Source organism: Emydura macquarii, unplaced genomic scaffold (genome assembly GCF_026122565.2).
Source record: "Emydura macquarii macquarii isolate MOO-44397 ecotype Brisbane River unplaced genomic scaffold, CSIRO-AGI_Emac_v2 contig_1253, whole genome shotgun sequence".
NCBI classification, from domain to species: Eukaryota; Metazoa; Chordata; order Testudines; family Chelidae; genus Emydura; species Emydura macquarii.
In genome coordinates, this window is record NW_027131390.1 from 65,783,347 (window position 1) to 65,806,215 (window position 22,869).

The window sequence follows — 22,869 nt, forward strand, 5'->3', positions numbered from 1 at the left end:
TTTACAGTAGGCAGGTAATAGTCCTAAAGATTTACTGCTGACAGTCCCTGAATTAAAGCTAGCTAATTGCTGAATTTTACATATTTATATCTACATATTATTAAGGAGGGAAAGTACAAAACATCTCATTTAATTAATTTCTGACGGAAGCCAGACAAAATAGCTAGAAGGAAAATTCAAATAATAAAAGGAGTGTACAAGTGGTCTTTGCAGCCAGGACACTCATTTACATAAAGAGACTCCTGCTTAGGTTCAAGGAGACTTCTATTTCTCTCTGACCAGTATCAGAAATAAAGAATACAAAATTAAAGAATTCAGTGGATGCTGTGCTGAAAGTATGCTGCCAATAAGAGAACAATCAAAGTGTAGTTTTCTTCACTAGTAATGCATGCAGATAGTTACTGGCTGGAGAGAACTAGCTTTGCAAGTACTCAGTTTCATTATATCATTGACCTCCAAGGCCCAACTATGAGAGCAATTATTCTAGGAAACCGACCTCCTTGCCATATTTTGTGACCATCATCCAGGTGAAGCAGCCCAGTACTTAGACCCATTTTTATCTTGCCAAACTTGAGCTTTGCTTCACTACACAACAACCCTTCATATTATTCCAGTAGGTCTCTACTAAGGGGTCTAAAGTAGGGTCCAGGTTAGCAAACAATCACACAGAGGCCAGTTAGCCTATCATGAAATTCCGATGCAAGTCCCGACATACCCCAATATGGGATCGATCTCGGAATCCCACATAGATCATGTAATCCTGACTGATATTACTCAACAGTTGGATTTGATGGAATTGAGCTGTGCCATGAAGATTCTCCTGGCAACTCAAACCAGCTCTCTATGAGTCCCCTTTTCTTTAGGTTTCTATCTTCTGTTGTACTACACACATATCACATGTAATAAAGCAAGTTTCCCTTATACAAACCAAGATCATATGTGCTTTGTCATCTCTTACCTTTCTCTTCCCACTAGACTAGTCAGAGCCATTGATGCAGTAAGCATGTTACAGTGATGATACTGCACAAAGAGCCCTAAAGCCAGATAACGTCAGCCTACTTTTCAGATGCCTAAACTATGGATTTAGGTGACTTTCAAAAATGTTGGTCACTGACAGAGTAAAGAGGAGGGGAGTATGATTGTCACATTAATTAAATGACATGGCTTTTTTCTATGCTTTCAATATGTAGTTTAGAATTTTCTATGCACCAACTATGGCCAGACTACAGCCTTCTTTTATTTCACTAACATCTGGTCTGCTTTCTTTGACAGTGAGAAGTGCCTTACAAGTTCTTAAAAGTGTCTTTTTGGACTTATGTTTTGTTTAGCTTTAAAAGCCAGATGGATTTTTTTTCCCATACATTCTAACATGGGTAACAGAATGTTAAATTAAGTCTGTCTGTGCTTTCCTGGTCCTATATGTCTGTATCTTTGCTTTATATATGTTTGTAATAAAGATGTTTAATAAACAGAAGTGGGGGGAGAGGAGAAAAAGACAATTTATTGGGATAGACTGGAAAAATGTCAGTCTAATTATTATTGACTGTAAAATCATATGTGTATTGAGCAAAAAAGCGAGAGTTCTGTGTCTCCTGAAAGACTAACACATTTATTGGGGCATAAGCTGTGGTGGGCAAAAACCCACTTCGTCGGATGCATGTGTGTATTGGTTGCTCTTAAAATTGGCTGTGTAGTTTTTTGAGGTCTTCTTGCACTATTGTGCAACAAAACATTATTGATAGATTTGTATATGCTATTTTGCAAATTTTACTTGATATATGAATACATGATGAATTTGGTGGCTGTGATAAAGGATTCTGTACTTCTAGGACATTTACAAGCTAATATAAAAGTTTTCCATGGTAGTTTTCCTAGATACAATTCTTTAATCTTTAGGGTTAATCTTCAGAATTGGTACCAGTCAGAGAAAGAGGCATTTGGAGCTGGTCATAGCAGGCCACTGCAAGAAATATTTATGCCTTCAGCACCATGCACAGGCTTCTAGAAAGATAAGTTAGATTGTGTTGAAAAGCATTTTGAACATCGGAGCTTGTTCTGACGAGGAGCTTTGGTGAATTATGTCTTGTCGAGCCCAGTACCCTTTGTTGTTGACAAGGAAAGCACATTTGGCTGTGTAGAGTAGCCAAATGTGACAATTATACTGCTGTTCTACAGACCAATAGACAAGGGCTGAAGAGCACCTCTTTCCTCAGGAAAGATCCTAGATGGAAATATATTGAGGTCAATTGTCTAATTTAGCAGACCCTAATCCCTCGCGAATGGAGTTTCTCTTAGGAGCTGTTCCTCTAGACTTGGTATCTCTGGGATGCCCATGGTACATTGGTTCATTTCTAGAAGCTTCCTTGCTTTGTATCAGGGCCTTTGACTCCCAGGGCATGGGCACTGATGCATTTTCTTGGGACTTGAGGGAAGCTCTTTCTTCCTCTAATTCCCTGTATCTAAGGATAATTTCAGCTGGGACCAGTCTCAAAATATCCTGGTTTCAGGATGTCCTTGATTTAAATCCATCCTGAAGACTCTCTTCAGCCAGATGTCTTCAAGTGGAATCTCATTCTCTTCAAAACATCTCCAGCAGCAATCTGGCTTAGAAATCGATTGGACAGTTTCTGAATGACAGTTTTCTTCTTTGAAGTGACCAAATGTCCGGAGTATAGAAGGAAATGTTCCACCTTAGCCACTTATTGAGTATTTTTGGTCAGTGGCGCTCTCAGAAAGAGTACCACAATCACTTGGTCTTTACCACAAGTATTATTTTTAACAGGGTCCATTAGGGTTTCCAGCTCAAAGTCATCACCCTGAAAAATGTAGAGGCTGCTTCTTCTGCTTCCCAAGGTCCCACATGAATGACTGATTTTGGTTCACACCTTTGCCTCCTCTTGTAAAAATATAAATAAGGGCTCATTTTGAATCCTTTAATATGCTTTTTAGCAAAGTAATTCTTAGTTGCCATCTTCTCTAAGAGGCATATTAGAGAATTGAGATCACTAGTTGTTGAGTGGCCTTAGCTGCAGATGTTTCTGGACAATGTTGTTTTCAGGCTACCTTTAGATAGTATCCCTAACATCTTCATAGTTTCCTATGAAGGCACCTACCAATTTAACTATTTTTTTCTCCTGACCCATAAATGTCTGCAGGACAAACTTCAAAATCTAGTTTTTAAGAGAACTATTAAACTGTACTTAGCACAGATAAAATGAGGAAATCTGTTTCTTTAGGCAAAAGAAGTTTCTGAAGCAACTGTTACATGGTGGACTAAATAGTGGGTCACATTCGTATCTGTTACTCTAGTGTAAATCTGGAGTCTCTCCACTGATACCAGTTGTGCAACTGAGAGCAGAATCTGGACTTAAGTCAATGTCCTGCAACCAGGTGGGACATGCAGGTTGGTATGCCAGAAGTACAGCTGTGGATGTGAGATTTGCAGAAGGGTGGTGATCAAGAATAAGAAGACAGATTGGTGATTTAGCAATGGAGAAATGTAATATACAGTTTAACATTCTCCTTAGCTTTCTTTTGTATATTTTTTCTTATTTAGGACAAGGGATCTTTCATTCTCTTCCCATTTTCACTCACTTTGGTTAAAATTCCTGTTGTTTAAAGAGCATGACCTAATCCATTGGCTATGATGCTAGGAAGCCTGTATTTTAATCTCGGTCTCTGCCATGACTGACTGTGTGGCTTTGGGCAAGTCACTTAAATTCTCTATGCCTCGGGTTTCCTCCTCTGCACAGTTTTTAATATTTACCTACTTCCCAAGGGTTTTCAGAATTATGAAGTAATTATTGTACACCACTCAAAAAGCTGTAAAGCACCATAGACAGTTTTCTGTTATCCTGAAGAGGATTTTAAGGTTTCTTCTTCTCGCTTGTATGTTTGTTTAATCCTGTTAGGTTTTCTTTTCTGTTGAGAGTAAAAACTCTGTAATAGTATTTCAGCTGACACTTTAATTGCTTTAAATATTTCTGACTGTGTAGATACTGTGTTAAGAGTCATATACCTTTCTCAACCTCTCTGTATGAAATTCAGCAAATGAGCCTAAGGTTTCTGAATCAGTATTGTAAAGATCTTACTCTGACATTCCATTTAGGCTCCTCCTCTGTGCCTCTTTGTGATCCTACAGAGTGTGACAAAGTGGGAATTTTCTTAATGTTTTGTATGAATATTGTGTGTGCCTCTGTGTGTTGCACATGTATCTGGGTGGTGGGACAAGAGTGTGTGATCATTGCAAAGACCCCTTAAGGGCAGGTATGATTGCTGTCAAGTTCCCTGGGCCCAGACAATGCTCGGACACTCTGTATCCTGGCAACTGATGGCCAGGGCCCACCATCTGCAAGAAGCCAGCCAATGGAGTTAGAGAACAATGAGATGAGGTAGTGGCTAGGCGACCGGTTTGCCTGAGAAACAGCACAACGGATGGAGGAGGAGCAACTGGGCATGCCTGAGGGTGGGCTACAGGAAGTTGGGCAGTGTCCTGGTTTGGAACCCAGTGAGAGAGCCAGGGCTCTGGACTCTGGGTCTCCCCAAGATGGATATTGCTATATCTTACTGGTTTCTGTGCTAACAAGGAACTTTCCTACACTGTGTTCCAGAGGACTAATAAACCTGTTTGTTTTACAACACTGACTGGGAGTCACTGTTGATTCCGGAAGTTGGGGATGCATGGCCCCTCGGTGGAGTGGCTAGGGCTTCTCCAGGTGTCCCAAACAGGTAGATTCACTGTAGGAGCTCACGGCATGGAATAGGGTTGCTGAAAGCTCCAAGGTCAGTCCCAGGAGGCACTGAAGCCAAGAAGTCTTGCTCTAGTGAGAGTGTGCCCTGAGCCGTTGTCACAGTACAAGAGGGTCCTGTTCCAGAGCACCAAGCCTACTTACCCAAGACACAGGGGGAAAATATTTTGAAGTGTTTGTTTAGGATTGAACTCATTTTCTCCAATTCTCAGTCTTGGTACACTTTAATCTCATTCTGCATACTGTAGTACTTCATAGTTGCAGTAGCTCTTTTGGTTACTACATTTGGATCAGTTTGAATTTCCCATCAGCTTTCGTAGAATGATTTTAGGGCCACTTTTCATTCCAATTCATGACTGTGACGCTTTGGGGTTCAAGCCAGATCAGAAAGGGGAAGTCACTTCCTGCCCTGCAACTCAAGGTGCCTTAAATGCTATGCTGCTGTGGTTCACACCTTGACACTAACAACCAGCATGTGAGCATCCAGGTCACACCCTGGCTACCATGGTCCAGTTACTTTTTGCAGGGTAACCTCAACACGCTCCCAGTCCTGAATTTCCCCAAAATCTCTGGCTGAACACTTTCAGAAGTTAAATTCACTGCTCCCTTACACAGATAGTACTGGCAGCTTATTATCTTAGTGGGGCTTAATAAACAAACACTCTATTTTAATCAAAGCACTGAACTGGTTTATAATAAAAGTAAAACAAATTCACAAAACAGAAAGTCATGGGTTGAAATGATACCAGGTATAAGGAATAAGGAAAGAAAAGGTTACAAACAAACAAAAGTAAAAATATGAATAAAAGAATAAAACCTTTGCTTAAGCTGGTTTTTCATCTATATTCAGTTCCCAGAGATTTCAGCCCCCATGGTTGAAAGACCCAGTGTTCTGTGATTTCAAGAACTCTGGCCCCTTTAGCCCTCAAGTGATGGATGGCAAAATGGCTTTCTGGCCTTGCTTATATCTTCTAAAGTTCAATGACCCTGCTTCAGGAGGCAGGAAGCCCTCCTGGGGGCTCAGTTCTCTGTTTATCCACCAGGTATCTGACACCATGTTGATTTTTGCAGTCTTCTCGCCCCACTCTCCCCTCCCCCCGGCCTTTGTGATAGTTAGGAGGCAATCTCCCCTATTTGCTGGGTTGATGGCTTTGTTTACCTTTTATGTAAATGTATCTTCATTGTCTCTGTCTGATGAGCAGGCTGATCAGACAAGAAAATACCCATTCCTTTTGTGTAGGGCAGACTGGACTTATGCATGGTTTTCCAAACACATTTAAAGAGCATAACTCTATCACATATTTATAACTCTTTGTAAAAATCCCTTATTTACACCACACAATGATTTTTGGAACCAGCATGTTACCAATTTGTGTATGATATATTACTTGACACCCTTTTTTTTAGATACAGATTCTGATAACAGTGTGTTAGGTGTAGTGTCTAAAGTTCATGTGTTGACATTTTTAGTTTGTTTCACATTCAGGTAAAATAGGGTGGAGAAGTGCAGAAGGATATGGAAAAGTCTGTACTTAAAGTAGTGCCAATTGGGCTTCAGAGGCTCAGTATAAAATACATCAGTCTTTCCCACGGTCACACCCTAAAGCACATGATCTTTAATTGAATTCATGGAAACATTCAGACTGCTTCCTACAGATTGCAGCTAGCGCTGTCTGTAAATCTCCTGTGCTCTACAGAGGACAGGAATTTTTGTGATAACATGTAGTGATATGTTTCACGCTTCCTAAGTATTACTGCAAGGCAAAATAAATTGGTGGAATGCAATGGAAAAGTCTGAAACATGCAACATCCAATGTCTTACAAAATAATATTGAAATTCAATTGTGATGGCAGCCCTGTAACCTTAACCCTGAAACATATTTGAAAGAAAAATAGTCTTTTACATTTTCCTGGAAGTATCACCTATTTAAAACATGACACTCCAGTTAATAGCTAAAATAACTGCTATAAAAATATTTTACATCTCCTATCCTCAAGTCCAGAAGGACATAGAAACATTAAACAAAGAGCATTTTAACTAAATTTCTGTGGATTTTTTTCCTTTTCTAAGGAACTCTGACAAACATTATTAAACGTTTCAGTGATGAGTAACAGGGTTATTTTTAAAAAAAACAATTGTATAATGTAAACACATTTTGATTATTGATTAACTGGGATAGCAAAATAAAGAGAGATGACAGTTTATACTAATGTTTGTTTATTGGAGTATAACTGTTACATTCTCTTTTGCACTCTGCACAATTCATACTTTACTAGCATATCTCATTTTCAGCTCAGTCACAAGCCGTCTAGGGAACTGAGCAGGAATTAATTAAGAACTCTCATGATAATAGGGCGACCAGATGTCCCCATTTTATGGGGAGAGTCCCAATATTTGGTGCTTTGTCTTATATAGGTGTCTATTACCCCACATCCCCTGTCCCAATTTTTCACACTTGCTATGTGGTCACTGTACATGATAGCACTATAAGGGCTGTGTGACTGGTCACTTTATTCACATGATATTGTTTCTGTTCCCTGATTGAAGGACCTCATTTTTATAAACTGCTTCCACATGAAACAAATTTTGTTTTATCACTACTACAGGCTTGAAATTCGAATCAAAAGTCATATCAAGTCAAAAATCAAAGTTTTGCTTGTGTGACTATTGTGGGGAACAGGGGGATGGAAAGGTGTGGCACACTCAGTTTCTAAATGAGATTTCCCTTAGAACATGTGGACAACTTTTCCCACTGTTTGTCCAGCACTATTATTAACATCAATTTCCAAAGCAGCATGTGTTAATGTAATGCACAATAGTGTTTGCTACACCAATATCATGGTTCATGCATCCATTTCAACAATTTGTGTGAAAGGAAAATGTATTTATTGCTGTATCTATTTTATGGTTTTCTAAAGGAGATCTTTGCAGTTTCACTAATAGAAGAAGAAACGAATGACATTCAGACATTTCCCTAGCATAGTGGGGTTCTGCTCCATGATGGAGACTCCCAGCCACTACAGTAATACAAATACAATGTTGTGAGAGTTGATGGCCAGGTATATGTGGGCCCAGTCTTTTTTTCACTGATCCCCTTTTGTTCTACTTCTCTTTACTGAGTAGAAACCCTTATTTTTATGAGTCAAAAGTCTTGAGTAGCAGTGGCGGTGGAGGTTCTCAGGTCAGGTCTGTGTGTTTGCTTGTATACAGCCAGGGATCTTTATACAACACTATGGAAATCAGTGGAACTCCAAAATTTTATGATGAAGATTTATAGTTGAAATGAATTTGGAGATAACTTTTCTCCTGGCTATTGTGATTAACTTTGTCTCTTGTTGGTTTTTAACTTTTGTTCAGCACTGAAGTATCTGGTAATGGCTGATATGTAAACAAATAAAACAAAATAAATACAAATTATTCCATAAAATAAAATACGAATAAACACTAGAGAGGTGCACAATTCATAAATGTATCTGAATCTTCATAAACTGCTGAGATGTTTGGATTCAGGACTTTGGTTTGGGTGGATCTATTAAGAAAAAATAACATTAGTGGAAAGCTGTAGACGTCTCTATCAATATACAGCAGTGAGGTTTTTTTTTTCTACGCCTAATTTTTTATCACTCTTATTCATAGCTCAGTGTTAACTTTCAAAGTGGACTAAAAAGAAAGTTCATAGACAGTAAATAAGGTAGAATTTTCTATTATAGAAATGAATACATGTTGCCCAACATAGTTCACGAGATGCCAGAGCATTGTCTCATGAGTACGAAAGGAAATGACTCTAGCAACCATGAAATGAGAGGATATTTCTAAACCAGAATTTCATTATAAGTTTTTGTGCAGTACTACACAGAGTAGCTTGCATATCTCCCGTTGACTTCCTAAATTCTAATAAGCGTGGTGTCCCCGATACGCTGCACCAACGGGAAATGCCCTCCCATCAACACAGCGTTGTTCTTTTTCTGGGGGTGGATTTGTTAAGTTGATTCCCGGATTGCTTGAGTGGGTCTCCACTTCCGCTCAATCGATCCCAAAGAATCGGCTGTGAATTTGCCACAGTTAGTAAAGACACACCCTTCTGGCACCTATAAGTGAAGCATTCTTAGTGAAACAGACTAGCTTCAGCGTTCCAAAGGCTGATTTTGGCTTCTGAGATAGCTGTGGTTTGTAGTTTTGACACTTTGGCTCAATTTTAGTTCAAAATTCCTAACACAAAAAGGTGAAATGTACTGGACCTTGCCTTTTCAGCTTTACTAAATAATGCTTGTGAGATGTGAATATTTAGATTTATAAAGACAATATTTAGATTAGGTTGAATTATGGCTATTTGGAAAGAAGTGGGAAAAACCTTAGAAGTAGTTGGAGGTTCAGTTTAAATAAGCATCAAAAATTGCTCCTATTTAAAGCTTATCTGAACTCACTTGAACTTCTTTGAAATAGTAAATGAGGTTAGAAATCTCTTGTGAGAACACATGTCATTGCCAACATTTCTGGAAGTCCATTTCCAGTCACTCCAGAAATACTAGTGTTTCAAGGACAGCTTCTGTGAGGGTATTTTGGTTCTTATGCTTCTGCTCTTACTTGAAAGCTGGAAGTGAAGAAACCTGTGTATTTAAAAAAAAAAAAAATCTGATGCTGCAGACATTTACACATGTGCTTATCTTTATTCTCTTGACTAGTTCCAATCAAATCAAGGAGTAAATTGAGAACATTAATTGGGTGGCTGATTCTGATTTACATTCAGTGGAAGCGTTAGGCACCTGCAACCCCTGCAATCGCAGAGGGGGAAATCAATGTAGCGAGGGGCCCCTGAAAGCCAGATCCAGCCCGCCAGGCATGAGCTGCTCCTTCCAGCTCAGTGACATCCAGGGATCAAAATGACATCCTCGTGCAGCATGACCTTGCACGCACTGTATGTGCAAGTTACTGGTAAGAGGCCCAGAACTGAGCCTTGTATCATACGAGACAAACAAAGCCAGTGTACATTAAGACTGCTTTACACCAGTCTGAGAATGCAAAGATTTTAAAATGAATGGATATATAATAAATACAACTTAAATCCAATTTTAAGACCTTTTTACACTGCCAAACTGACCTTAGTGTATATGAGATTTTAGCCGAAAGGTCATTGATTTAAATGGGAATTGGGTGTCTAAATATCTTTGAGGATTTAGTCCTTGGTATTTAGAGGCATGGGACATAAGTTAACTAAACTTTTTAAAACTTGAAACTGTTTGAGTTCAGGTTAGCTCATTGTTAGCCAAGAGATCTTCTATTTTTGCATCCATTTTATTATTAAATGTTCACATTTCTAAAGTATGATGTTGATTTAGGAGAAACTCTGATTTAAATCCTTTGAGCATCTTAGTAAAAGACTTGTAGCATAGTGGAAAAAGAGCCTCATTAAGAGTCTTGGAGAAGAAGTTTGAAAGGCAGTAAGTCCTGAAAGAACAAGAAATTGATGCATTTGGGTTAACAAAGCATCCCATTTCCACTGCCTTGCTTCTGACTCTGAGAAAAAGTCTTGTACCACGGTCATATTGTTCATGTAAAATTAGCATATGTCAATGAAGCAAGAACAATAACTTATTAAACTAGGCCAGTTGAGAAAATGACTTCATGCTGTAAACTTTTTCTCAGAGAAACCCTTGGATCTTTTTTCAATCATTATTTAGTAAACAAAATCGAGTCATTCAAATAAAAAACACTAACAGAGAAGGCACACAAAGAACAGCATAATTTTCTGTGTGCAGCCTGGGATGAAGTCTCTGGAAAAAATAAACTTCAAACATTTGAGCAAGGGTGTATATGAAAGTGCTATGTGGTCTATTTCATGCACTTGTGAGTTTATAGCGTTATTTTAATTCAGCAGAGTAATGATTTAACATGAAGGGGAACATGTTCTTCATTAATTTTTTTTTTTTAATATGTTAGTATATGCATTTTATATGCAAATCAGCAGATGGTGTGGAGAGAGGATTTTTCTTTTTTGTTGCTTTTAGCTGGAAAGTTGAAGTCCTTGGGTGAGATTCAGTGCTGCCCCTCTAGGAGGCACAGCACAGAACCTGCAGACCAGGTGAGGGGGAGAAAGGTGGCTTTAAGCCACCTTTGGCCCCTCCTGACTTGGGGCTGCTCTGTGCTCCCACCCTCACATGATTTACTCAGCCAGGTCCTATGGACCTGTCCATGTTATGATAGCAATCCATGATGGCCTGGTGAGCTGCAGTGCAGCCTGGAGCACAGGTGCACAGGGGATATTGTTTTTAAAGGAACAAAATGACATAGGAGATTTCCAGAGAATTGAAGCATTCGATTGAAATTTAACATTCTGTAAATGCAGCTGGGAACCAGCAATAAAAGCTGCCAATACCACACTCTCAATCGCAGTAGTTTCTGCTACAATCTGTATTGGGTCTGGTTTGCAGTCAATCGTCCATGAAGGGTTGCCAACCCTTCAGGATTGGCCGACAGTCTCCAGGAATTAAAAAATAATCTTGAATGAAAGATTATGTCATGTGATTAAACCTCAAGGAATACACCCAACCAAAACTGGCAACCTACATCCCTCTGAAGTTTGATGTTTGGCCTGTTTTCTCAATATCAGCAAGGTGTGAACATTCACAGATGTCTTGCTCTCATGTAAATGATGATTTATTCCCTGGAACACGTGGTTGACTAATAAGGAAAGAAGAGTGGTAATGAGACATTCAAATATACTTTATGAGAAAATTATGAAACAGGAATTTCCAAGTTTTTCATGGCAATGGACTACACCACATAGAGAGGTTGCCATGGCCAATTCCTTCCTATTTATAACCACATGCACTCATTCCCCTCCTATCCAAATGTCCCCGTGGCAACCACAGCAAGGAACAGTAATATTGAGAAAGTTATTGAATATATTTTTTGCTTCTTTGAATGCAATTTAGTAACTGGGAAGATGGAGGACAGCGAGAACCTCATGATTGCATGTCCACTGACCACAGTGAGGACTTCTGCTGTAAAAGGATAGGTTTCCATTATTAAGCTTTTAAATATTTTTATTATCTTAATCCATCATCTTTGCTCCCTCAAGATTTGAAAGTTGCCCCTGCAGCCTTTTATAGCTTAAGGGTTTTCAAAGGCATGGCACATGTGGGCAGCAGTGGAGTGGAAACCTCCAGGAATAATTCTGGATGAGACTATGTTAGTATATGGTTCCTGTGGCTCCCAGGAAGTGCACAGGGCACAGGTAGCTCCCCCACCTATGCACAATCGGACAGAGAAAGGCGCAATTGAGCCCTAAGAATTAGGGTTAGTATAAAATAAAAATGATTCTCTTTGGAAGCCATTAGAGAAATTCTGTTCTGTTCAAAGATTTTTATTAAAGGTTTGTGTCTCCATTGCACTAGACAGAAAGGGAGAGACTTAAAAGTATGCAGCAGCCTGGAGTTGTTTCATCTCTAACTATCAAATAAAGCCCGTGAGTTTCCATTTTCTGTCTTATACTGTTTCTGTTTGAAGAGTGTGTGTTTTATGTTTGGGTTGGAACATAGTCATGGTTGAGCATGATTGTGAACAATTGAGTTAAACATCATGATGCTAACCTCAACTTAGCACTCAGTGCAGACCAAGATAAATCGTGTTCAGCATCATGTCAGAGAACCAATATTAAACCTAGCTGCAACCAATCTTTAGTTATGATTAGTGGACATGATACTGAACATGGTTAGTCCTGGTCTACACCGTCTGCTTAATCACAGTCAGCGCCATGGCATCTAATTGGATTGTTCATAATTGTTTCAAAGATGACACATTTTGCCAAGTTCTTGGACAGTACATATTTTGGGGGTTTTTTTTTCACAACATATTTGTTTTCAAACAGAAAAGACATAAAATGCCACATAATTAGATATTATATTTAGACAGTCCCTGCCCCAAATCGCTTACCACATTTTTGTTCTGTGTTTGTACAGGTCCTAGCACACTGCGGCCTGGTCTATAATTAGATGCTCTAGGTACTACCACAATACTAATAAATAATACTATTAAATTGTGCATTATAATTATGAGTCTTGAATGTGTTGTGAGTAATGAAGGAGATGTCATCAAAAAAAATCGAAAGGCCCGGGTCCTTCTATTCCTAGGTGTACCACATCCTTGTTCTGTTTTCAAGAAAGTGACTTAACCTCTCATTGCATCAGCTTAGCCATTCGTAATTACTCTACCCTCATGGATGTTTTGAAGCTTCACTGATTAGTGTTTGCCAAGACCTTTAAGATCTCAGATGGAATATTCTGTAGAAATGCAAGATATTATTTGTTTTGTTGTAAACAATCTAACATAATGTTTTTAAAATTATGCCTCAGTGAAATAATAATCATGTGTTCCATTTTTTCAAAAAGCATTCTTAACGTTGGTCTCTTGCTAGGAACAAACTTTTTTTTTTAATGGACAAGCACCTTTTAACAAAAGGGGCTGATGACAAAATGGTGACCATTTGGAAAGCTGCCACTTTTGTTCTGAATGCTTGTGAAAAAAAGTTGCCTTCAGGGACAGAGGGTACAAGATTATTTGGGACATTGTCTTTAATGCTGTTTAAAATGTCAAGCGTGGCCATGCATCTCTTTTTTAACAAATCTTTGTTTTACATGGTAGGTAGAATCAGAAAAAAATGCTCTTGGCACAAATGAAAAAAATTTATTTAAATGTCTATTGAGAACATGTTTGTAAAACAGGAAAAAACACAGTTAGGTTGATAATAGCTCTCTGCAAATGTTAGCACCACTAGATGGGTTTGCCATCTTGTTTAGAGGGAATGTGATGGCCTAAAGTAGCAGTTCTCAGTTATGCACCATAGAAAGCAGCCAGAAGCTTCTTCCTGTGCAATTTCTTTTGCAGTAGAAAATGCATTTTTAATGTTCAACCCAGCAGATTTGTTAGTGGCAGTAAATAAATAATGAGAGCTACTCTGAGGTACAATATAAAAACATCTTTTATGTAGCGAGTACTGGGTCAAACAAGTTCCTCAACAAATCGAGAAACAAATGGCACTTGAGAAATCCAGAGGTGTTACTAACAGTAATTTAAAGTCTCACCTCTCACAATAATATCCTCATGAATAGACCAAAGAATCTAGCATGTCAACAAATTACAGCAGTATCAATCTGTTTACAAAACCCACTGTTACCTTTATTTAACAACTACTTCAGGAAGGGAAACATTGTTGTGTTAATTTTAATCTATAGCCAAGAGCAGTGAAAAGTGCAGTTGTTTTAAAATGTAAATAAAACCTAGATTGATATTGACCTTTTTAGTATGAAATAGGCAAAAATCTGTTACCAGTTTTCCCAGTGAAGGTGGTTTTATGAATGCTGCCAGTTTGTGTTTTTTCGAGTTAGAGATGTGAGAGCGATGGTGCAATGCCATGCGATTGTGATTGCTTCTTTCCTTTAGAAGGCAAAATATCTAGCACTGTTGACAGGAAATTTTTATAATCTACAAAATATTATGAAGTTATTCTGGAAGTCTGTAATTTTGTCTCTGTTTCCTCTGAACGACTTAAGTGCTTTTTCTGAAAAACAAGGTACGACTACGATTATTATGGTTTTATTTATTTGGCACCAGTAGATATTCTTACAGATACGTGAGAAAATATAGCTGGATCATACTTCCATGATCCCTATGCATAGGAGATCCTCGGCACACTAATCTCCTTCCTCCCCTTACACAGGCAGTATTCCACCTCTCTGTCCCCTCTCTTCTCTCACAGTCTATGAAAGGTTCACTACAGGTATGAGTGTCTTCACAGAGGGCAGGAAGGGCAGAGGGTAGACCTTGAGCGGCACAGATAGGTCAGAGCAGGAAGAAAGCTTATCATCCCTCTCCCCCAGATTCCTTACTTCCAACACCAGTCATGCCTCAGACTGTATAATATTTCCACAATTTCTCCTTCCCTCTACCTCCCATACACACATTGAAGAAGCAGCTAAAAAAGGGGATCCAATGTACATCTGCAAAGTCCTATCAGGTAGCCCTGCTAGAGATAGAGTTGATGCAGTGAGCTATAGCCATGGGAACAGGAATAGCCCTGGCCTCCTATTGATCCTGAAGGATCCACAACCTTCGTGGGGAAGCACCTTTGGGTATTCTGCATGAGAGGAATAACCCTGCCCCCAATGCCACAACTGTTGCAAAAGTTCCACAAGAAGAAACTTGTGGAGCTTTCCTCCTTTTAATCCCTCCAACCCTCCCACCCCCCAAGTATCAGTCCTATGGGCTCTCCCAAGGACAATTTACAATTTAATCAGACCTTTGGAACTGATTGCAAAAGACAGTGTTACCGAGGAAACAAGGGGAAAATGGCTTTAAACTACCCAGAAAAAATAGTGCTACCAACATATTGTGATAGCTCTTTTAAGGTCTTAAGTATTATTGCCAACAGCCAAGAACATTGCTGATTACTGCTTTTAATATCTGTTGGACATGGGAAACTCAATTTAATTGGGTGGTAGCCAAAATCTATTAATGGGGAAAAGTGCACAGGAGTAATTCAGTGTGTTGTAATCTTATCCACAGGCTGTTCTGTAATCTGTACAAGCTCTCTGGCAAACAACTTTACTTTTAAGTGGTAAAAAATTATTTGCATTCTCATAAAGAGACTATAAACGATGTGCAATGTCATGAAATGACCTGCAGTAGTCCACTTGACACACATCTGAGATCTTCAAGCACATCTATCTTAAAGGACTTAGGGAAAGATGGAAAAGCACCAGAAAGTAATTTACTTTCTAAATGTCTAAAGGTCCAACTGGTACATGAAGATGCTGACGTACAATTTCCAGCAACAATAAAATGATGCTACTATAATGTCATGGTCCCCTTTCCTCTTTCTCCCCATTTGCTCTCCACTTACTATTTTATTTTCTCACCCCCTGTGAAGAGCGCAGGACCTCATGCTGCAGCCACTTCACGTGTTGCTGAGCCCTTGCTGAAGGTTCTGGGGGTTCAGAACAGCTACAGTGTTGAGCTCCAAAGAGATTTTATTTAGGAAGAAGTAATTTGCAAAGATCTATATGAAGGTTCAGTGAGTCTGAGCAGTGGGCAGAGGGAAAAGAAACTAAGCAGTGTGAAGATCCCTGAAAACATCATGCCAGCAGAAACCAGGAACAGGCATAACAACACTTCCAGGGTAGCTAGGATCAATGTCATTCCCTGCAATGTTTTCTGCACCTAATCTGCATGTATTGCATGTACTTCCGCAGTGTTGCTCTGTATTTACCAACTGGTGTATTGGGGAAGACCCCCCCCCCCCCCCCTTCATACCCAAATCCCACTCTTCTAGAGTCCAGAGCGCTGCTGGAAGTGCTTTTAATATCTGTTGGACATGGGAAACTCAATTTAAGCTGGGAACATCTCTGTGATCCTACTTCCAACAACTAGAACATACTCAGGACCAGCTGTAATTACACCCAATGACTTTATGGACATTATTTGAAAAAATATGCTCAAAGTAGTTTAACTCCTCCTTTTCTGCTTTGTACAGGCTTGGGTGCTAATAGTTACATAGCAAAATGGAAAAAGTAACTATAGTAAGTGTGCTGAATGCAACAATCCCATTAAAGTCACAATTGAGTTACACTAATGATTAATTTTGCCCAGTACGGTAAGCCAGGCTAGAGTTAGCTTTGGTGTTTGTTACATGAACTATCTGAAATAGAACAGTACAAAGATCCAACTTATTCAGACAAAATATCAATTCACCCGAGGAGAACCATTTAAAAGATGCAATATAGCCCACCACATAATATGTCCAGCTTTATCCAGAGAGCATGCATGCTGCAATTAAGTCTTGGAGGCTCATGGGAAGCTAATACTTCATTGCCACTGCACAAGTGCTGTAAAAACAGTTCTAGAGGTTTTGCAAAGATGTCTATGATGCTGCTGACAAAACACTTCTGAATTGCTGCCTCACCCGGTCTTAGCACTCTCCAAGTGTTGTTGCCTGTGTCTTAATTCAAAGCAGTGTTGAAAAGGGAATTCTAGTGGCCTGAAATGATGCTGCTGAGATTTAACATGTGAATTATCAGTTTCCTGTAATGGGGTTTCTCTCTAACTGTTAGAGGTCTGAATGAAAGTCAGTTAAAAAAACTGCTAACTGTTGTTAGCTAGGCTCCTTTAGTTGAAAGGGTAGAGCTGTTGTGAGTGTTGTGGGTTCAAATCCTGGTATGGGGAATTAGTCCTTCAAAGACTAACAAGGCATTTATCAAATTAAGAATATTTCCAGTTTGCACTGTATGGCCCTGCAGTTCTCCTTCAGCTTTGTCAATGAATCTGAAATGTATTCAATCTAACTAAATTGTTAATCAAGCTGTTTAATTGGGAGTTATTATGGGCCTCCTCTTGTAAGGTGCTGGGTGTGCATCCAGAAGTTAATAGTAAACGAAGGTGATTGGCACCTACCAGGATTGGGGCCTATGTGCTGGTCCATTTTGATTTGAGACTTCCTCAAACTGTCAGAAGATCCTCATAGGCAATTCGAATTAGGAATGCATGAAAAGGTTTGGATAATTTCCAGCTTGGTCCTTTGCCCATATCTTAGGGTGAACCAAACCAAAAGCTTGCCTGAGGCTTGAAATGTTTTGAGTCATATGCCTTCTCACTCCCTGATTCCAAACAGAAACAGAAATAAATTGTGAGAGCAATGATTTTCAGTAATTTCAAACAATCAAAATCAGGAAGTACTCGCTCTGTGTGACAGAGTGTTGTCATAAAACATCCATTCCAATTTTTCAACCAAAGAGGTTTGTATATACATCTGTAAGTCTAGTTTTGCAGATTTTCCTAATGGCTCCAACATGGAATGGAGCTTAAATCATTCACTCTGTAAAAAATCTCTCCTTTTGCAATCTAATCAAAGCTCACTATCTAGCACATAGCCATTGCAAGAGGGTGTGTGTGTGTGTGTGTGTGTGTGTGTGTGTGTGTGTGTGTGTGTGTGTGTGTGTGTGTGTGTGTGTGTGTGTGTGTGTGTGTGTGTAAAAAAAAGATATTTTAATAGAAATCTAGGTCTGTAACAAAAAAGAACGTATCATTACTCAAACTCGGGCCTAAACAATATCCCAAAGGCGAAAGGCCGGTTTCCTTTTTTGTGCTAGCTATGCTCAGAGGATACATGTTCATATTTCTGTCTGTATTCTCCCTTTGCTTTGGTGTTAAAATGGTACGTTTCTGGAGTTCTATCATGGTGGCATTTACTCTTGAGAGGAAGGGAAAAGAGTAAAAGCAGAAACAGCTGTTGGTGCAGGCACAGATGGCTTTGTGGAGAAAGCAGGAGGGGGAAGAAATAAAAACAACTGTTAAAGCTTTATGTTTGACTATTTTGGCTCAGTTCATTCTACAATCGTTGGGCTTTGCCTTCTACAATAGATGTCACTGCTAACAATGACAATGCTACAAAGGCTTTGGAGTATAGAAATAATTTGGCTAAGAGTAATGTAAAAAAGAGAAAAATGTAGTTCATATGGTTATCTTGTGTTCTGTACAATAGGCAATAAAAGCAAATACAAGTGTGGTATTTGAAGAACTGATTTACTACTGAAATTCCCCATGCTAATTCTAGTGACTTTATTTTTGAGAATACTTAAGACAGAAAGAACTGTTACTTTGTATCAATTAATACAGTAAATCACACTTACTCTCAACATCTAATGTGTAAACTGATGCCCTATTGGCTGTTTTGTTGAATCTGTCACCACCAGCGCATATTGACCTGAGGAGAGAATCAGTGCATGAGCTTCCACAATGTTTCATCTTTTGATTGACTTGCTTTTAAAATGCTCATATTAATCTGAACCTCTTTAATAATACTCTTCCCCTCTCATTATGGAGTTGCCAATTAGTGCCAGTAGACAGAAGAACCAGTAGGACCCATGTAAATGTGTTTTTCCCCCCTCTGAATTTTAATTGGATGCTAACTACCTCAGGTCAGAAAATGAGGTTTATTTCTAAGGAAAATTTTAAGTTTTCAGCAAAGAATGGAAAATCAAAATATTTTGGTCAAAAACCAACATATTTCAATTCTGAAATGCTGCCTCATGAGAGAAGTAGTTTGGGTATCTTATGCCCCTTATCTCCTCTATCTTCTGACTCCCCAGTTGGGCTTTGTCTCACATGGTGTGTTCTAGTCTTCCTTCTCGATGAGGGGAAGTGGTGCATCCTGGCAGTTGCCTGGCTGCAGTACTTCACGCAAGATGAAGTCCATCCAGCTGGGGAGCCTGTTATTTAATTTAACAAAGACAAGTTTAAGGGGTGACTTGATCATAATCTGTAAGTACCTGCTCAGGGAACAAATATTTAATAATGGGCTCTTCAGGCTCTCAGAGCAAGTTGTTATATGATCCAGTGGCTGAAAATTGAAGCTAGACAAATTCAGAACAGAAATAAGGCATAATTTTTTTTTTAACAGTGAAAATAATTAACCATTGGAACAATTTACCAAGGGTTATGGTGGATTCTCCATCACTGACAATTTTTAAATCAAGCTTGGATGCTTTTTGTAAAAGATGTGCTCCAGGAATTATTTTGTGTTACACAGGAGTTCAGACTAGAGGGTTGAAATCATCCCTTCCGACCTTGGAGTCTTAGGTATTGTTTTCACTTTCTTTTAAAACTATTCCCAAATCTCTCACAGTTTTTAAGTATCACTGGAATGTTCTCTCTTGTAGGATGTGACTAGTGGATAAGAAAATATCCAAAAGACAAGAGTGAGTATGACCCAAAGGAAAATGTGGTTGGAATCTGGGGACAGCTTTGCATGTAAGTAATTGGCTCACAGCAGTACTCTTGCGTCAACATCAGTTAAACCTGCAATATCTGGAATATGATTTTTGTGGCTTAAGTAATGCTACAGTAGCTCTAGTGGTATTGTCCACATCCTAAAGCTCAGTTTACTACTGTTATGTCCTACAGTACGCTGGATTACTACTACTATTAATGGTAATTAATGCTAATATAGTAAAATATATTAATTTAGAAAAGTTGGGCCTCATCATATTCCCCAGATCAACATTTGGAAGGTCCCCTCAGTGCACAGATCATGCCATCCATGTAGAAGAGGTGGAAGTACTTAGACATCTCTATGGCAGCACCCACTTCTGCTGGTCTCTCTTGAGGATGGCTCCAGGGATCTACACAAATGTCTGGGGTCAGGGGTATGCATGTTGTTCCCTAAAATAATATTGCCCAGACTGAATTATCTTTTTGCTGGGTCATCTTCTTGGTAGGGCTCCCTCCTTAAGGGAGGTTAGTAGAGCACTTACTCAAACACCAGGAAAGGATTGAGCTTGGCATCCTATAGGGAGGTATAGGGCCTTTATGTGGTTGGTCCTGCCTTTCTGCTTATCGCCCATATCTACAGAATCTGAGGGAAAAGGGGCTTGAACCCCATGGACTGTTTTGAAAGGAGCAAATCTGACCCCCCACAATGGAACAATGAGGAGCAAATCATTGAGGGGAGGATCAATTATGTCTATGCATGTATTTTTAAAGAGATTTTGTGCATTTTTAGGCATGTCTGTGGATTTATACCTCAGTGTACACGGAATCATTCACATAACAATCTCCACTGTAACGTGAAAAGGTGCCTTTTAATAGCTGGACTTACTTTATAAAGTGTTCAGAAATACATTTGTAGTGCATCTTTTACATCTAAGGTTGCATCCTGTTCTCATACTATGTACATCTAAAGACAGGGAACAGGCCACAGAATTTTATTTATTTATTATTTATTCACCTTCTGGATGCTGGGAATACATTCTTATGTTTATGGGAGAGATGTTAGAGAAGTTCCACAAAGATCTGATACTTCTGTATTTGGGGATGTCCAACTATCAGCAGATATGTAAGCTATTTTGCAGCTCACTGTTAATCTATGCACTGACTTCCATCATACCTGGGAAACTGTAGCTTTAGCCTGAAGTTGCTGCCTCTTGGATCAGTCTGTAAAAGGAAGGAAGGAGTGGAATTTCCTTTTTAAATATGCCAGTTAAACGCTCATGTAAACTGAACTGCAGTTTTCCTTAACACATGGGTTTCAACATTGGCGTGCAGCCAGAATTTGTTGCATGTTTAATGACCTATAATGTAATGGGGCAGATTTTCTCCAGCACCAGAGCTCTGCTTAGCCGGAGAGTGGTCATCAGGGAGCCAGCGCAATTCCAGCTCCCTGAGTTTGAGAGTCAACTCTGGCCTGATACCACTTGGAGCTGTTATCAGGCATATCTAAATTCCACCATTGATGTAGGGTCCTTAATAAACCCTCCCAGTGGAGGATGGGTGTAGCACAGCTCTGCCATGCCCTCTTCTCCACCCCAACACAGCCCCTACACTGGGAGGAGGTGCAGGACCAAATAGCAATACAGATGCACTGGCATGGAGTTCCCCCATGTAATGTTGCTGAGGATTACAGCCCTTTTACACCATCTGAGTGATAGGAGTTGTAGCCATGGAAATAGGGTCACAACTGGGCTCTAGATCCATTGATTGTACTGAATTATAAATTAAAAAAAAAAATGGCAGCCGTTTTTGTCAATTTTCAGTAGATTTTGAATTATCTGAATTACTTCTATTTCTCTTACAACTTTGCCATTGCAGCTTGATCTTGTTGTTGAACTGTAGCATAAAAAACATTGCATCAGATTTAATGATGGAGACGAACTGGACCATACATTTACTGCTCCTCTTGTCAGTTACCATGGTGAGTTTTAACATTTTTCTTAGCATGTATTTCTGCTTTCAATTCTGCTTTCAGAAGTGCTACACAGCTCTTCCCTTTTCTGGTAAATAAGGAAATACAGAATATAAAGTCTTGTCTTGCTCTAATATAAAGCTCTGGTAGAGAACAATTCTCTTTGACAGTATATCCTGCTTTTGATGCCTGTGTGTAGTAATTAGGGGACATGCAGAATTTAAAACCTTTTCCTACCATTTTCCTACCATTGATCACAGTTGTCCTCTGCTAGCAAAGGGTTTTACAGCAGTGATGGATTCTTCCCTTGCCTCCATTAATATCAATAGGAACACTCCCATTAACTTCAACTAGAGGAGATGGGACTCATGAAAGATCGACAGACTGATAGATTTTTTAAGGCCGATAGGCCCCATCATGATCTTCTAGTTTGACCTGCATAGCACAGGCCAAAGAATTCCACCCAATAATTTCTGCATTAGGCTCAATAACTTCTGATTTCACTAGAGCATACATTTTTGAATAACATCAGTCTAAGTTTATGGTATGCAATACATTCAGTGAAAAGCTTTTCATCTTCAGTCTTCAGTCTGACTCTCCCTGTTTTCATCACATAGTATAATTGTCAGTATAAGCTCGGAATTATGTGTCCTCCATAAGATTAGAGTTACACATCAATCATCCAGTTCCTTTGCTCTTGCTGTTTTGGTGTGGTTTGTTTTATGCTTTATAAAACTATAGAGGAAGCCAATCAGTTCTAAAACAAACCAAAAGCCCCAATAACTTCATCTCGTATCATAGAAGATCCTTTGAGGCTTGATCCAAATTCCTTCAAAGTCAATGTTCAAACTCCAGTTTACTTCAATGGGCTTTGTAAAAGATCCTGTATTGTCTTCTGATTTTGTCAATACATTTTATTCCCTTTTCCATTATCAATTGCAGTCTTATCATGTCAGATCCACAGGCAGGGGCAGTTTATGCTGATTTAACAGTAAGAACACTCAACAAATGAACAGAAAGAAAATCAGCTTGTCTGTAATGAGATCTAATGACTAGTCTGCTTTTGGTGAAATTGTTTTAAGAATAATAATAATTGCAAGCTTCTTATATATAAGCATGCTAACCTGAAAAACCGAAGAACCACTGTAGCAGCTACAGCAAAAAGTACAGTGAAAACAATGGTAACTTGCAAAAATATATATATTTATATATTTTAAATCTCTTTTTCTTTCTAGTTTTTTGCCATTGCTAAACCAGAGGAGAAGCATCAGAATATGACAGAAGACCTCAATCAGCTGAGTGTAACTAGGAATAAAATTATGACAGCACAATATGAATGCTATCAGAAAATTATGCAAGATCCTATTCATAGTAAAGAAGGTAAATGACTT

At 39.0% G+C, this 22,869-nt stretch overlaps 1 protein-coding gene across 2 annotated transcripts in view; it reads left to right on the forward strand.

Moving 5' to 3' along the window:
* CALCRL (calcitonin receptor like receptor) overlaps positions 1-22,869 on the forward strand; it is an 86,507-nt gene that overhangs the window by 24,714 nt on the left and 38,924 nt on the right. The window contains exons 2-4 of one of the 2 annotated variants that reach the window (XM_067549059.1): positions 19,458-19,548; positions 21,385-21,487; positions 22,714-22,858. In XM_067549059.1, coding sequence (XP_067405160.1) covers positions 21,434-21,487; positions 22,714-22,858 — 199 coding nt within the window. In that variant the 5' untranslated portion in view covers positions 19,458-19,548; positions 21,385-21,433. Of the gene's footprint in view, positions 1-19,457; positions 19,549-21,384; positions 21,488-22,713; positions 22,859-22,869 lie in introns of those variants that run through there. The other variant, XM_067549060.1, reaches the window with a different exon arrangement.